The sequence below is a fragment of the Penicillium alfredii genome (assembly GCF_028826965.1).
Source record: "Penicillium alfredii strain IBT 34128 chromosome Unknown utg000005l_segment0_segment0, whole genome shotgun sequence".
NCBI lineage: Eukaryota > Fungi > Ascomycota > Eurotiomycetes > Eurotiales > Aspergillaceae > Penicillium > Penicillium alfredii.
Window position 1 is genome coordinate 2,726,361 of NW_026622702.1, and position 12,972 is coordinate 2,739,332.

At 51.8% G+C, this 12,972-nt stretch overlaps 5 protein-coding genes across 5 annotated transcripts; 2 read left to right on the forward strand and 3 right to left on the reverse strand.

The window, feature by feature from the left end:
* Positions 1-1,736: 1,736 nt before the first annotated feature.
* On the reverse strand, positions 1,737-2,207 carry NUU61_004454 (uncharacterized protein; the record flags this gene model as incomplete). The annotated part of the gene is made up of 3 exons (XM_056655036.1): positions 1,737-1,895; positions 2,018-2,089; positions 2,199-2,207. The coding sequence occupies 3 exons, from the start codon at positions 2,205-2,207 to the stop codon at positions 1,737-1,739; spliced, it is 240 nt and encodes a 79-aa protein (XP_056513063.1).
* A 549-nt stretch (positions 2,208-2,756) lies between these two features.
* Positions 2,757-5,006, forward strand: NUU61_004455 (NAD(P)/FAD-dependent oxidoreductase; the record flags this gene model as incomplete). Its single annotated transcript, XM_056655037.1, has 13 exons — positions 2,757-2,968; positions 3,035-3,266; positions 3,336-3,473; positions 3,528-3,702; positions 3,759-3,924; positions 3,986-4,055; positions 4,129-4,166; positions 4,223-4,358; positions 4,413-4,445; positions 4,502-4,560; positions 4,633-4,669; positions 4,738-4,882; positions 4,945-5,006. The coding sequence occupies 13 exons, from the start codon at positions 2,757-2,759 to the stop codon at positions 5,004-5,006; spliced, it is 1,503 nt and encodes a 500-aa protein (XP_056513064.1).
* A 442-nt stretch (positions 5,007-5,448) lies between these two features.
* On the reverse strand, positions 5,449-7,572 carry NUU61_004456 (uncharacterized protein; the record flags this gene model as incomplete). Its single annotated transcript, XM_056655038.1, has 1 exon — positions 5,449-7,572. The coding sequence occupies one exon, from the start codon at positions 7,570-7,572 to the stop codon at positions 5,449-5,451; it is 2,124 nt and encodes a 707-aa protein (XP_056513065.1).
* A 711-nt stretch (positions 7,573-8,283) lies between these two features.
* On the reverse strand, positions 8,284-9,464 carry NUU61_004457 (Spg1/Tem1 GTP-binding protein; the record flags this gene model as incomplete). The annotated part of the gene is made up of 4 exons (XM_056655039.1): positions 8,284-8,382; positions 8,436-8,537; positions 8,563-8,855; positions 8,912-9,464. 4 exons carry the CDS (start codon positions 9,462-9,464, stop codon positions 8,284-8,286), a joined length of 1,047 nt encoding a protein of 348 aa, XP_056513066.1.
* A 487-nt stretch (positions 9,465-9,951) lies between these two features.
* Positions 9,952-11,575, forward strand: NUU61_004458 (ribosome biosynthesis protein RRB1; the record flags this gene model as incomplete). The annotated part of the gene is made up of 3 exons (XM_056655040.1): positions 9,952-10,150; positions 10,207-11,476; positions 11,551-11,575. 3 exons carry the CDS (start codon positions 9,952-9,954, stop codon positions 11,573-11,575), a joined length of 1,494 nt encoding a protein of 497 aa, XP_056513067.1.
* Positions 11,576-12,972: the final 1,397 nt, after the last annotated feature.

Below are 12,972 nucleotides of genomic sequence, written 5' to 3' on the forward strand. Positions count from 1 at the left end.
GCAGGTCTACTACCCCAAGGCTCCCCGGTTGCAACCCCGGCCGCGTCTATGGCCGGTCATTGGCCGATCTCGGCCCACACCGGCACTGTGATTGGCCGACCCCCCGGGGTGCATGGAGGGATCCGGGGGAATCGGCCACGAGGCCCGTGCTGTGCGACGCAGCTGAACCCGGCCGACTCGGCTTGACTGCGATCGGGATCACGGCTGTGGCTGGCTCGGCAGGGGTTTTGTCTTTCAACCGTGAATACGGCATAAAAGCTTAGTTTGATGGATTGAAAAAATCTAGAATATTCATGTGTGTTTTTCTGGAGAGATCTTTTTTCTGGACATGATCATGGGCCGACCAGTTGCCTTTGTAGGGTGCATTGTTAGTGTGCCAGTCACAAGAAAAGGGGTGGAGACCAGAAAATTGACTGTCCGCTAAAACCCCGGCGGGGGGAAAGTCTCTCTGTTTTTTTTTTTTTTTTCTGTCTCTCGCTGTTCCCGGCACCGTCCATGCCGAATTATTCTTAGCCCAATTAAAGTATCCACGCGCAGTCTCTCCTTGCGTTGCGATTAGTCAACTCGACTCGCAACAACCACGGTCACGTTCACCTCCTGATTCAATCCTATATCCACAGAGCGAGGCCTGTAATTTCTAACCTTTCTGAAGTCTTGAAATTTCCTTGGTTTTCATCTCCAGCATTTACCCGGTTCCCACTTGGTCGGCCCCGGGGCCCCGAGGCCGGCCATACTTAGCCAGCGCGGCACGGGTTGACACGGCATCTTACGGCATTGACGGACTGTGACTGGTTCAGCTTGGGAAAAAACGAGTGGATCCCCTTGGGGGTGGGAGACTCGGCTGATTCCAGGCTACGCGGGTTATGTGGTACGGGGTTCGCCGTGCGTACTTGTTCCTTGGGCCCTGCTCTTGGTCCTTTTTCCCTGCTCATTTTGTGTTTCAGAATACACGCTCTGACTGGTCGTTTTGGACGCGTTGTGGGTCGTTTTTTTTGGTCTTTGGTAGTGGCAGCTGTGCACTAATATGTATGTACAGTACGCTGCAATGTCGATTATTATTGGGGGATGTGTACTCGGCTTATCCGCTCGAGGCTCCCTATCCCCGCTCGTCTTCGGAGACAAATGCGGAGACCTGGGGAAACCTCCCAATGCGTACACCGGCATCTCGATTCCCCAGAGCGTAGGGAGGTGGGGAGAGGGGGTTGATTCTTGACACTACGTTGATCATTTACCATGGGTTTGTCTTTTCTGATTCTCACCAATCGTGTGGCGAGGCTGGTCGACTAGTCAAGTGCATCATCCTCCCGGCATGCACAGACCTATACCTAGCTTTCGAAAGTGTTGACCGATAATTGTCCACTGAGGGATTATGGTGACGTCTGAGGTCATGGCTGAGCTGCTGCTGATCTCAGCCAATCTACTGAGATATCCATACTTGGCTCATGGTTATTTGTACCACGCCTAATCACCTGATAAGTAACACCCGATCTGTGAGGTCTCTTGTCAGATTGGTCAGGATCGCTTGTCTTTCTGGCCTATACACAACTACTGTTTTACAAGTATTGGTCTTTTGAAAGAAAGGAAAAACTCGATCGATGAATCACATCCGCTGTATCGAATATGCTCTTTTCTAAACTCATCGCAGAGGTATCTTCATCATTCACAAACTCCTGATCCCATGCTGGTCGCATAACACCGAATATTTTCTTTTCTCAGTCCCGCCGAGCTCTTGTCTCTCATGCGCTCACACCAGGAAAGCACTCGGCACTCCCCTTCTTGTGCTTGTTGGAGGCGTGTTCGAGGAGACTATACATAGCCAAAATATTAGCACGCAGAGCCCAATCCAAGATCAAGTCACGCAGAGTAGATGTCACGCACGCTGGTGCCTTGGTCGTCTGAAGAAAAGTCTGTTTGCAGACTTGACACTGGATATTCATCGCTTTCTCATTCTAAACACCGGGCATGTGAGCGATCAAGACCCCCAACACAAGCAGAGGTCCAAAAATATTTGACGTACGGATTTCGTTTGCGACTTGGCAACCTTCGCGTCCTTTTGGTTGCGGTCGCGCTTCATCGAGGCTTTGGCTCCCTGTTGAATATGATCGATTAGCTCCACCTGCGCGTCAGCCGGCTCCCTGGAACAGAGAGCACAAGTGACAGTTTTTGCTGTAGAGCAATTTGATCTGGGTTGCTCTTACATTACCCATGATGAGTTCAATCCAAGATGTGTGTTAGTAAAGAAGGTATTAGTGTAATCGCGAGAATGGTGAGTGAGCGAGAAGCAAAAGAGGAAGAAAATTCGATCGCGGGTGAGGCCATGTTGGACAGGCCCCGTTGGCGATAGCTGGAAAATTTGCTTATCGCGCCCCACTTGCTTGCGATTGTGCAGATCTCGAATATGAACTATGAGGATGCTGTCTTGGTATACGAACTAGCATTATCACAGTTGAATTGGGTTATTTCTCCAGTAACGAGGTAAGTCAGGGCTCTCCACTTACCAGTTACTTCCATTGCTGGCCTAATTCTATCACTTCGCGAGGAATTCCCACCCCGCGGCAATTCCGTCCCCCAAAAGCTGGGGCGAGAGAGATTGGAATCGGGAAGTCCCGAGGCCCCCAATCAAAGACCCATCAGAGATAGCTGGAGAACGATAGAGATCCTGAGTTGCCGTTCATTTAAACTAAACTCATGCCATATCCTCTAGTCTCCCGAAGAAATCTGGATTCAGTTCATTGCACATATATAGATCGAGCAACATGATCTCCACCGATTCGAACATCATTATTGTCGGGGCGGGTGTGTTTGGACTGAGTACCGCGCTCTGGCTTGCCCGTAGCGGATACAAGAATATCACCATCTATGACCGATGCGCCTTCGACAAGAATCACTACAATCCATCCCAGGGCTGCGATGGTGCATCGGCTGATATCAACAAGGTCTTTCGCATGGCCTATGGAGAGGAACATGAGTAAGTCATCTATAAGTCATCTATAAGAATAATTGACTAATTGTATTAATTTGTGATCATCTCTAGATACCAAGCACTGGCCATTGAGGCCAGGGATACATGGCTCGCATGGAATGAGGCCATTGCCCAAAGTCCATCTGCAGACCTGCCTGCTGGTCTAACCCCAGATGACAAACTCCTCTATCACTGTGGCAGCTATTTCCTGGCTGAGGGAGGCAAGCTGCGAGACTTCTATGAAAAGAGTCTGCAGACGATGCAGGATACCGCTCCTGAGAATCGGAAGATGCAATTTGTCAGGGTATTTCACCTTGAAAATATGTATACATGTATACCTAATAATAATAATCAACTAACATAATTGTTTTAGGGAAATTTGACCGACGAGGAGCGTTTGCGCAAGATTAGCCCTAAGTGGCTTGAGAAGCTTCACATTGTCGACGGCATTAATCAAGGAAATATCAACGGATTCATTGATATCAATGCTGGGATTACTATCGCAGACAAGGTATGGGTTTAATTCCTCTCCAAGTATTGTGTTTTCTAACAAGAAACCATCCAGGCCTGTGTCTATGCGCGCTTTTTGTGCGAGAATGCCGGCGTGAAATTTGTCCTAGGAGAGCCGCAAGGCAAACTCGACCACTTGATTATGGAAAAGAACGGTCTCGAGAAGAAAGCCAAAGGCATCAAGACTGCAGATGGTCTCAGCCATTTCGCTGATCTGGTGATTGTTGCTGGTAAGACGCATTCTAGTGTGATTGATTAGGCAACATATCCTAACCAAGACATGTAGCCGGGAGTTGGTCTGCTTCGATTGTCCCCGAAGCCCATCGTACTGTGGAGGCCACCGCCGGGACGGTCATGTTCATTGATATCCCGCGGCACAGACAGGATCTGTGGGAGAAGTTCCACCCGGATAACTACCCCGTGTGGTCATACCGCAGGGGCGAGGGTGACGAGTACGTATCGTCTCGACATTTACGGTTGCTATCCATCGATCAATCACTCACATCCTCCTAGCTATTATCAGGGCGGGGGATTTCCCATAACCAAGGAAGGAAGACTCAAATTCGGGTATCGGGGTCGCAAGGTAAAGATGAACCATCCTTATCGTGTTGGCATTTGCTTGCATTCCGGTCATGCTTACGTTTGATTCTGTTTAGTTCACCAACTTCAGAGCGCATCCCCGTGAACAGAACTTGTAAGTATCTCTAAAGAAGCCTGTTTTTCAAGAACCTGAACTCTAACTCATTTCAGGCGTATATCGACACCTCGAACAAAGTATAGCCAAGACAGCATTGACACCGTGCCGCTCTACGGGCTCCAACGCATGAAGAGAGTTATTTACGAGGCATTCCCCGAACTGGCCGAGTTTGGATTCACAGACAGCCGGGTAAGATATGCATCTCGCATGGGAACTATATACGAGATGCTGATCAATGTATAGCTATGCTGGTACACCGACAGCATCGACAACAATGTAAGCAACAAATTGACAGATTACCACTCGGCAGAGTCAAGGACTAATTGTCGCAGTTCGTGATTGACTACGTCCCTGATTACTCTGACTCTCTCTTCATATGCACCGGAGGATCGTGAGTCTTTCTTTCCTTTTTTCTTCTTTTTTAATGCCCTGCCTCTCGGAATCTGGCTAATACTCAAAATAGTGGCCATGGCTTCAAGTTCCTCCCAATCCTTGGTCGAGTACGTTCACCATCAAATTCATCATCTCTTTTTATCTTTTTTTGCCGCCGCTCATACATAATCTCTAGCACGTCAAAAACCAACTCGAGCGCGTACCGGATCAATTTACTTCACTGTGGAAGTGGCGAGTCGCCAAAGAAGGCGAATCAAACAATGGACTCTCCGAGGGAGAAGATGGTCCTAGGGAACTGTCTCGGGTTGTTCTGGCTGAACGTATGTATATACCCTTTGTGTGGAGTTTGGAGTTGTTGAATGTTTCTGACTCTTTGGTATAGGAGAGGATTTCAAATTTGGAAAGGTAAAGGCGTCTTCAAACATTACTGTTGCAAAATACTAACATTCGTTCCAGCGGCTACAAAAGCTTTAATGGATGTTTTACTCGGTGGCTATGTGGAATGCAGGAATTGCTTGGGTCTGGTGTTGTTTACCTTATTGAGTTTCTTGAAATGATGCAGATTACTCTACTGCTTCATGTTGTTCTTTGACCTGGCGTCCTATTTCTTTAGAACTAATTATATCATTAGAATGATCTACCGGAGTACCCTACAGCATGAGCGCCTTCATAATATTGATTGACTATGCAAAAGTAGAAGGGAAATATCACAGCAGTAGGCATCATCATAGTCATAATTATCATCATATCGCACCCCGTCCATCCTCAAACCAGAACAAAAAAAAATATACTCCCCGGAAAAGAAGCGCTGGATTGTATACCGAGAGGCCCTTTGCAGTACCAAACATGCAAGCAGTAAACCAACCCAGCTGCCGAAACCAAATCACTACTGGACCAAATCCCACTCGGCAACATACGCCCAGGCCATACCGACGCGGCCAACTTGCGCCTTATACTCCTGGGCCGTCACACCGCGGGCATCCTTGCGGTCCCCGAAACTGGTCAACACCGCCAGCTGCAGCTTCTGGCCGGGGGCGCCGAGCATGCGGACGTCTGGGACATCAACATACCAGAACTCGCCGCCACCTGCGGGGCCCGAGCCCTGTACGTGGTTGAAGGGGAGCCTATCATCTTTACGACCATCGACACCATGGATCATCAGCAGGAACAGGCCAGGGATCGTGCGGCTGTGGTGGGCAAGCGTCCAGTGCTCGCAGATCAACCCGAACTGGAAGCGGATGGGGCTCGGGGTGGTGGATAGGGAGATGTGGCGGCCGGCGGGCTGGAAGCTGCGGTGACCGATACTGCGCTCTTTGGCATCGCCGTAGACTATCAGAGGCTCGACACCGGTGGGCCGCTCCGGGTCGGTGAGGACGTATTCTTCCCAGCTCAGACCCGCGCGGCCATCCTCGCGGAAGAAGTGGTTTTTGTCAGAGGGATAGTGCTTCAGGCCGAACTCGTCGTTCGAGATGTAGAACATGGCCGGCTCGAAGCGCTGGTGGTAGGGATGGCCTTTGCCCTGCACGACTCCGGCTCCCCAGCATGCATCGATCAACTTCCACCGCCCTCCGTCGATCCGGACAGCGTTCCAAGCGTGGTTGCCATTAAACGGCGGTAGTGGGGACCCCCGGGCAAGCTGCTGGTGGCCAAACCCTTTCCCATGACCGGTTATCACGATCACTTCCAACCCGCCATGGGTGGCGAGCGCGGCAAATAGCCCTGCGTATCCTTCGCAAACCGCCATTCCTGTGGCCAGCGTGCTGGCGGGCGTCGACGGCTGGACGCAGTTATTGAAAAAGGAATCCACATCGTAGAAGATATTATGATGTAGCCACGTGAAGATCGCTCGTGCCTTGTCCGTCAACGATGGGAAAGGCGCGGTCAGCTCGTTCGCTAACCAGCCCATGTCCTGTGTCGGAAGCGATGCGCGCGGGTACCGAGCAGCATGGTTGTCCGGTCCGGAGAAGTCTCGACATATCAAGCATTCCGTACTTGACATATTTGCAGGTGGGGTCGCAGATGGCATCGATCCATGAAACCGTGGCTTGGTTGCTTGGAGTTTGGAGAGATCTGGACGGGAACCATGCGGGATTGGCGGCGGCACTCCACTCGGGGCCGACTCTTGGGCTGGGGTACTATTAGACCTTGGTGGGGGCCTTGGATTCTTGTTCCCAAAACCTAGCTGTCGGGCATCGTTTATTTTGGTGGCTGATGGAGGAGGGGGCAGTTTCCTAGGCGGCAGGTTAGGACTAGAGTTCTCTGTTGCCCCATTTGAGTTCATCTCCGTTCCAGACGTTGTGCGCGGTGGCAGCTGAGGAGGAGCCGGGGAGCGATCTCGACGAGTGGGCAAGCTGGGAGGAGAGGGAGAGGGTCCTCTGGATGTCAAAGACAGTTTCGAGGACAGACTCCCAATGCTGGCCCTGGACTTGGGCCGTGAAGGCAGTTGCGGGGCCTTTGATTCCTCTGTTCGTCTGGGAGGCAGTGGGGGCAAATCGTCTGTTCCCCATGCTGGCGCCTTCACTCGACTGTTGCCGTTGGTGTTCACGGAGGTTGTTGATGTCCCACGCCCGGTAGTGGATGCCGTTGAGTATGACGCATCGGACGTGACCGACTCGAGAGACGGCCGCCGGGGTGGATCTGTAGGCCTCCGCGGCGGCAGCGCAGGGCGATCAGCAGGACGCGCCGGAGTAGGAGGGGGCTCGCCCTCTGACTTGCGCGATGGCACTGGTGGCGGGACTTTCGGCTTGGGTTTCACATCGGGTCTAGAGGAATGTGACGGCGGGCGCGGAACTGGTCGTCGCGGCCGATCGTCGGCAGGCTCATTTCCGATCGATGCTCGGTCCAAAACTGAGCCGGTGACATTGTATGAAGGAGGGTTGTTGGCCGAATTGGATCGTTCGGTGGCGGGGCGAAGGAATGGTTCAGGGCCGTCGTCAGGGCGGGCCACCTGGGACTGCTTCAGTGCGGCAATCCGCTGCTGGATCGAACCCAGCTGCGGCTCCTCGGTCATGATGGGCGCCTCGCGAAGTAAGGGTGGAGGATCAGCAGAAAACGCGCGGGAAAGATAACAGCTGTAGGGACTGGCATCCAAGCACCGGAGATTTGGTGGCTTGGCGACACGAGGCTCGACTGGAAACTATGCCGGTGGTCCCGAGGCAACAAAAACTGCCATCGGGTGTAAGAAAAGGAGGGACAGGAAGAGAACAAGAGAAAGAGACAAGAAAGGCTGAGAATAGAAACAAAGGCGGAGTAGATGAGGCTTTGAGGGGCCGAGTCAGTTAGAAATGGGGCGAAATCTTGCCTCGGGGAACCATGGGCCGCGATCTATATTTTTCTTCGCAGTCTACGAAACCCACAACACACACGAGAATGACATTGTATTTCCAGATTGTCGTCCATTTGGACTCCCAAACGCCTTGAAGCGTCCAGTGGAGCCTATCCAGGGAGACAAAACAAAGTGACAAAATGAAACTAGGTACGTCCACGGAGAAGTGGAATGTGGAAAATCCCCAGGAATAGAAACAAGAGTCCCCAGATCTCAGATTTGTGAGACTGGAGGCACGACCAGCAAGACTCAAGGGGACTCGGACAAAAGAAACGTCGAATACATCAGGAGTGAGAAAGGAAAGGGATGGATCCCCGAAATAGTGGGAACCAGGATCATCATCAGCATCACTTCGTCCCAATGTACATAATCGTCACACCAGGTGAGCAGATGTCCTTAGGCGGACTTGTAGAGGAGGAGAGGCTCGCCAATGTTCTCGATCTCGGGGATGGTGCACTTTAAGTCAAAGGCTTTGGACAAAACAATCTTGAAGATCTGCGAGGAGTCAATAAATAACCCTATCAATCACCTAGGTAGAATCCACAAACCTTTTGCACATTAATGCTGTGGCTGGTGCTACTGAAGATCAGACTGGCTTTCATTGCCTTGGCAAATCGTTTGGCCTGCATTACGGTTAATGTTTGCCAGTCCTCGAGCAGAAAAGGATTTAAATACCTGAATGGAGATTTCCTCTTGGTCCTCACGAGGGAAGTTGACAAAGTGGTCGTATTTGGTGCCGATAAGAAATGGAATGGCCGTCTTGTTGAAGCCCCGTCCCTGGCGATACCACTCCTTGATCGAGTTCAGGGTGCTCTTGCGGGTGAGGTCGAACATGAACAGAATTGCGACGGCGTCATTGCAAACAAGTGGCAACATGTTGACAAACTCTCGTTGGCCACCAAGATCCCAGATTGAGAAGGTAATCTCAGTATTGCGAATCGAGATGGTCTTTTCCATAAAGTTGACGCCTGTGGGGATAATACCAGTCAGAAAGACTCGAAAAGAGCAGAATGTTCATACGCACCCAGAGTTTGAATGTAATCCTCGTCCCAACTCCCTTCGACGTATTTGACCATCAAACTGGTCTTGCCAATCTGGGCATCTCCGACCATGCCAACCTTGATCACCACGCTATTCTTCGCCGCCTGAGAGGCCGCTCGTTGGCTCACTTCCGACTGCTGTGGCGGAGGCATGGCATGTCGCTCTGGACCACTCGAGAGCCCCGAGCCAGGTCGGGACGTGGACAGGAGTTGAGGCTGCTGGCTCAGCGAAGGGGATGAAGTGAGACGAGTCGATTGATCGTCCTGCGCTGTAGTCTCTGGAGCAGAATGATGGAAATCGGTTGAACGGGAGTGGTAGTGAGCTTTGGAGTCGCTGCTATAGCCATTGTTGAGCCCCGCGCGGCCAGTCGTGGGTTCCGCAGAGGGCTCTTCGACGTTGACGCTGACCGAGGCTGTTGGCTCAGGAGGTTGTTCGGGCGCAACTTCCTGCACCTGTGGTGTCTGGTCTTCCGGAGCAGGCTGTTGCGGCTCCGGCACAGCAGGGGCCTCCGGCACAGGCTGCTGCAGCGGATCCATGTTGGTCAAGGCCGAGGCAAATGGGTGTATCTTGAATGTAGCCTGTCCGAGAAAAAACCTTCACATCAGCATTTGCGATGATCTCAAAATCTCTCAGTGCAGAGGTGACCCACCAATTCCCAATTTCCCGGATTTAGAGCGTAGCCTGGCGCGATTGCATGGGATGAGATACGGTTGTAGCGAACCTCGTTTAGGACCAACTTCAGGCACCCAAACGGAAAATTTGATCGCTGAGAGAGTCTGCGAAGAAAGGGGAATGAGAGAAGTAATCTTCAGGGAAGAACACGAGAACAGAGCAGCAAACGAGAGAGTGGGAGCTTGCGTTGTGACTCTCAGCCCTCGTCAACATCGCAAAAGGCGGGATCTACGCTAGTCCCCGATAGGCTTAGTGGATCCTCCCACTCTGCCGATTTTTTTGGGCCGAAAACTTCTTATCGGCCGCCTCTTTCCCTCTCTTGGACGTCTCCGACAATTTTCTCCATACATCATGTCTAAGAGAGCCGCCGATGCTGCGGACGACCAGTCTGCTGCGCTCAAGGCCGGCGAGCGCCCAATTGCAGAAGACCCTCCCGACGAGGTGGGGGAGTTTGAAGATGAATTCGAGGATGAATTCGAGAGCGAGGATGAAATTCTAGAGGCAGGAGTCGACGGCCGACCAGATGCCGAGCGTGAAGAAGAGGAAAGGGGTGCGTCTGGTATATCCGAGTGGTCCAAGTGACAACGGCTGATTTTTGGACTGCAGAGGCCGAAGCCATGGATGTTGACAAGCAGACCTTCATTCCTGGACGGACAAAATTGGCACCGGGAGAGACGCTCTCGCCAGATCCCTCCACATATGATATGCTGCATACCCTTAGCACACCGTGGCCATGCTTGTCCTTCGATATTGTGCGCGACTCTCTCGGCGACAATCGCAAGACTTACCCCGCCACGGTCTACGCCGTTGCGGGCACCCAGGCTGAGGGATCTAGGGCCAAAGACAATGAGCTCATGGTGCTCAAGATGAGCGGGCTTAGCAAGATGGAGAAGGAAGGAGAGGAATCAGAAAATGAGTCGGACTCGGATGACGATATGGGCGAGCCAATCCTCGAGCACAAGTCCATCCCACTGGGCTCGACGACGAACCGCATTCGCTCCCATCAGACTCCCACACAATCCGCAGACTACAACAAGCCCCCGCAGACCCTCACCGCTACCATGCTCGAAAATTCTCAAGTTCTCATCCACGATGTTACCTCCCACCTTTCTAGCTTCGACGTGCCCGGCACCGTTCTCCCTCCCTCCGCCTCCAAACCTCTCTCGACTCTCCGTATGCACAAGGCCGAGGGCTATGCGTTGGATTGGTCTCCGCTGCAGCCTTTGGGCAAGCTCTTGACTGGTGATAATGACGGATTGATCTACGTTACCTCTCGCACCGAAGGCGGCGGCTGGGTGACGGACAACCGTCCGTTCACGGGACATTCCTCGTCGGTGGAGGAGCTCCAATGGTCCCCCAACGAGCGAAATGTGTTCGCCTCGGCAAGCAGCGACGGCAGCGTCAAGGTGTGGGATGTGCGATCCAAGTCGCGCAAGCCCGCCGTGGACGTGCCGGTCTCCAAGACGGACGTCAACGTCATGAGCTGGTCTAAGCAGACCTCCCACCTCCTCGCGACTGGCGCCGACGATGGAAAGTGGGCCGTGTGGGACCTGCGACACTGGAAGCCGAATGCTGCGGCTCCCTCATCCCAGATTAGCGCGTCGCCTGTTGCCTCGTTTGATTTCCACAAGGAGCCCGTCACGAGTATCGAATGGCACCCGACAGATGACAGTGTGGTGGCTGTCGGCTCTGCAGACAATACCGTCACATTGTGGGATCTGGCTGTTGAGCTGGACGACGAGGAGAGCCGGCAGGCCGGCATGGCCGAGATTCCGCCTCAGCTGCTCTTCGTGCATTACATGGAGTCTGTCAAGGAAGTGCATTGGCAGGCCCAGATGCCGGGCACGCTAATGGCCACCGGCGGCAACGGATTTAGGTGAGCCCCCTGTTTAGGGACCCAGACCCTTCGATAATCCCTGTGTTGATATACTAACCTCTCTTGCTTTACAGTGTCTTCAAGACCATCAGTGTCTAATGAGCAGATCGACTCACGTTTTCATGTGCCATGCCCTGCTCATATACCATTCGAATCCTTTTTCATGTCCGGAGTTGTAGTCATGGTTGAGATGCCGGGCCGGGGTATCAAACAAAAAGATTTCCTGTTTACGTTTTTGGCCGTTGATAGACCCTTTTCACATAAATATTGACCGAATTTGGTTTTCATTTTGCGATGGGTTGGATCCAAAAGTAGTCCTCTATATTGCTGATGTATGTTTCCTGTACGCCACGAGGGCCTGTGACTTGCCCGTTGCACTAGTTTAGTTTTGGCAGGGTTGGTGGCCCTAGACAATAAATATAGAACCAGCTATGGTCCCGAGGGGCCCTGTGCAGGGACATGGCTGGAGACTATGGGGTATATAAGGCGTCCAAGAACTTACCAGAGAAACACAGATCCACAGCTGACATTGATATAGTCTGGACTTCTTGAGGTGACACATACCTGCCGAGGGGAATTGTATCCATGCATGTATCATTACTCTCTTCTCTTGCTCCTAGTTATATCTTTCTGGTTTGTCATCATCATCGTCTTCTATAAGAAGAATACTAGAAACTTAGTGGTTGATACTCAGCTAGGTCAAGGGCTGACTGTTAAGCTACTAGCTGTACCCATGCCAGATCAGACACTGGAACTAGGTACATCAATTGCTCAATAAATTTGAAAATAGTTGAATATTGTAGCGTACGACAGAACCGATAGTTACTAGGGAGAAAGAACTTCAAACTGACTAACCAGTAGTAACAGTATATAGAGAACCTTCCAGGACTATTTACAGTACCGCGGAATTAGCACGCCTTTAATTCCGCTATTCTCGTGCAAAGACCATCAGCCTCGGCCAAACAACAAAGCAGCTCCAAGGAGGGGGAGGGGCATCTGCAATGCAAAACATTTTTTGGGAAGAGAAGTGTGGAGCAGCTCAGGAGCATGGGCCCCAGGATGAGTTGTAAGTAAAGTACATAAAGGTACATACAGTAGAAACAGGTGTACATATAAGTACATGCTACCCCCAGAGCAAATGCCACGAGAAAGATACTAGGTACATTCTATACATACATACATCCTTTAAGACAGGGTTACGGGGGCTAGAATGGGGCCGGTCTTTACTCTTGGCGCTGCAGCCAGGCCGGGGGCCCGAGTCGGGTGCGACGTACGCAGGGCTGGGCGCCAGTCGGTTCAATGATCCAGGACGAGTGGCAGGCGAGTGGTGGGTGGAGGGGGTTGAAAGTTGTTGGGGTACCTCCAGTACTATCCTATGTGTACTATGTATAGTACTTGGTAAATTGTATTTCTACTTGATAGGCTGATTGCGTAGATCGACCGCTTGGTTGTTTATTGTGGCGAGGTCGATGGCTCAGTGTGCTGTATGTGCCTTG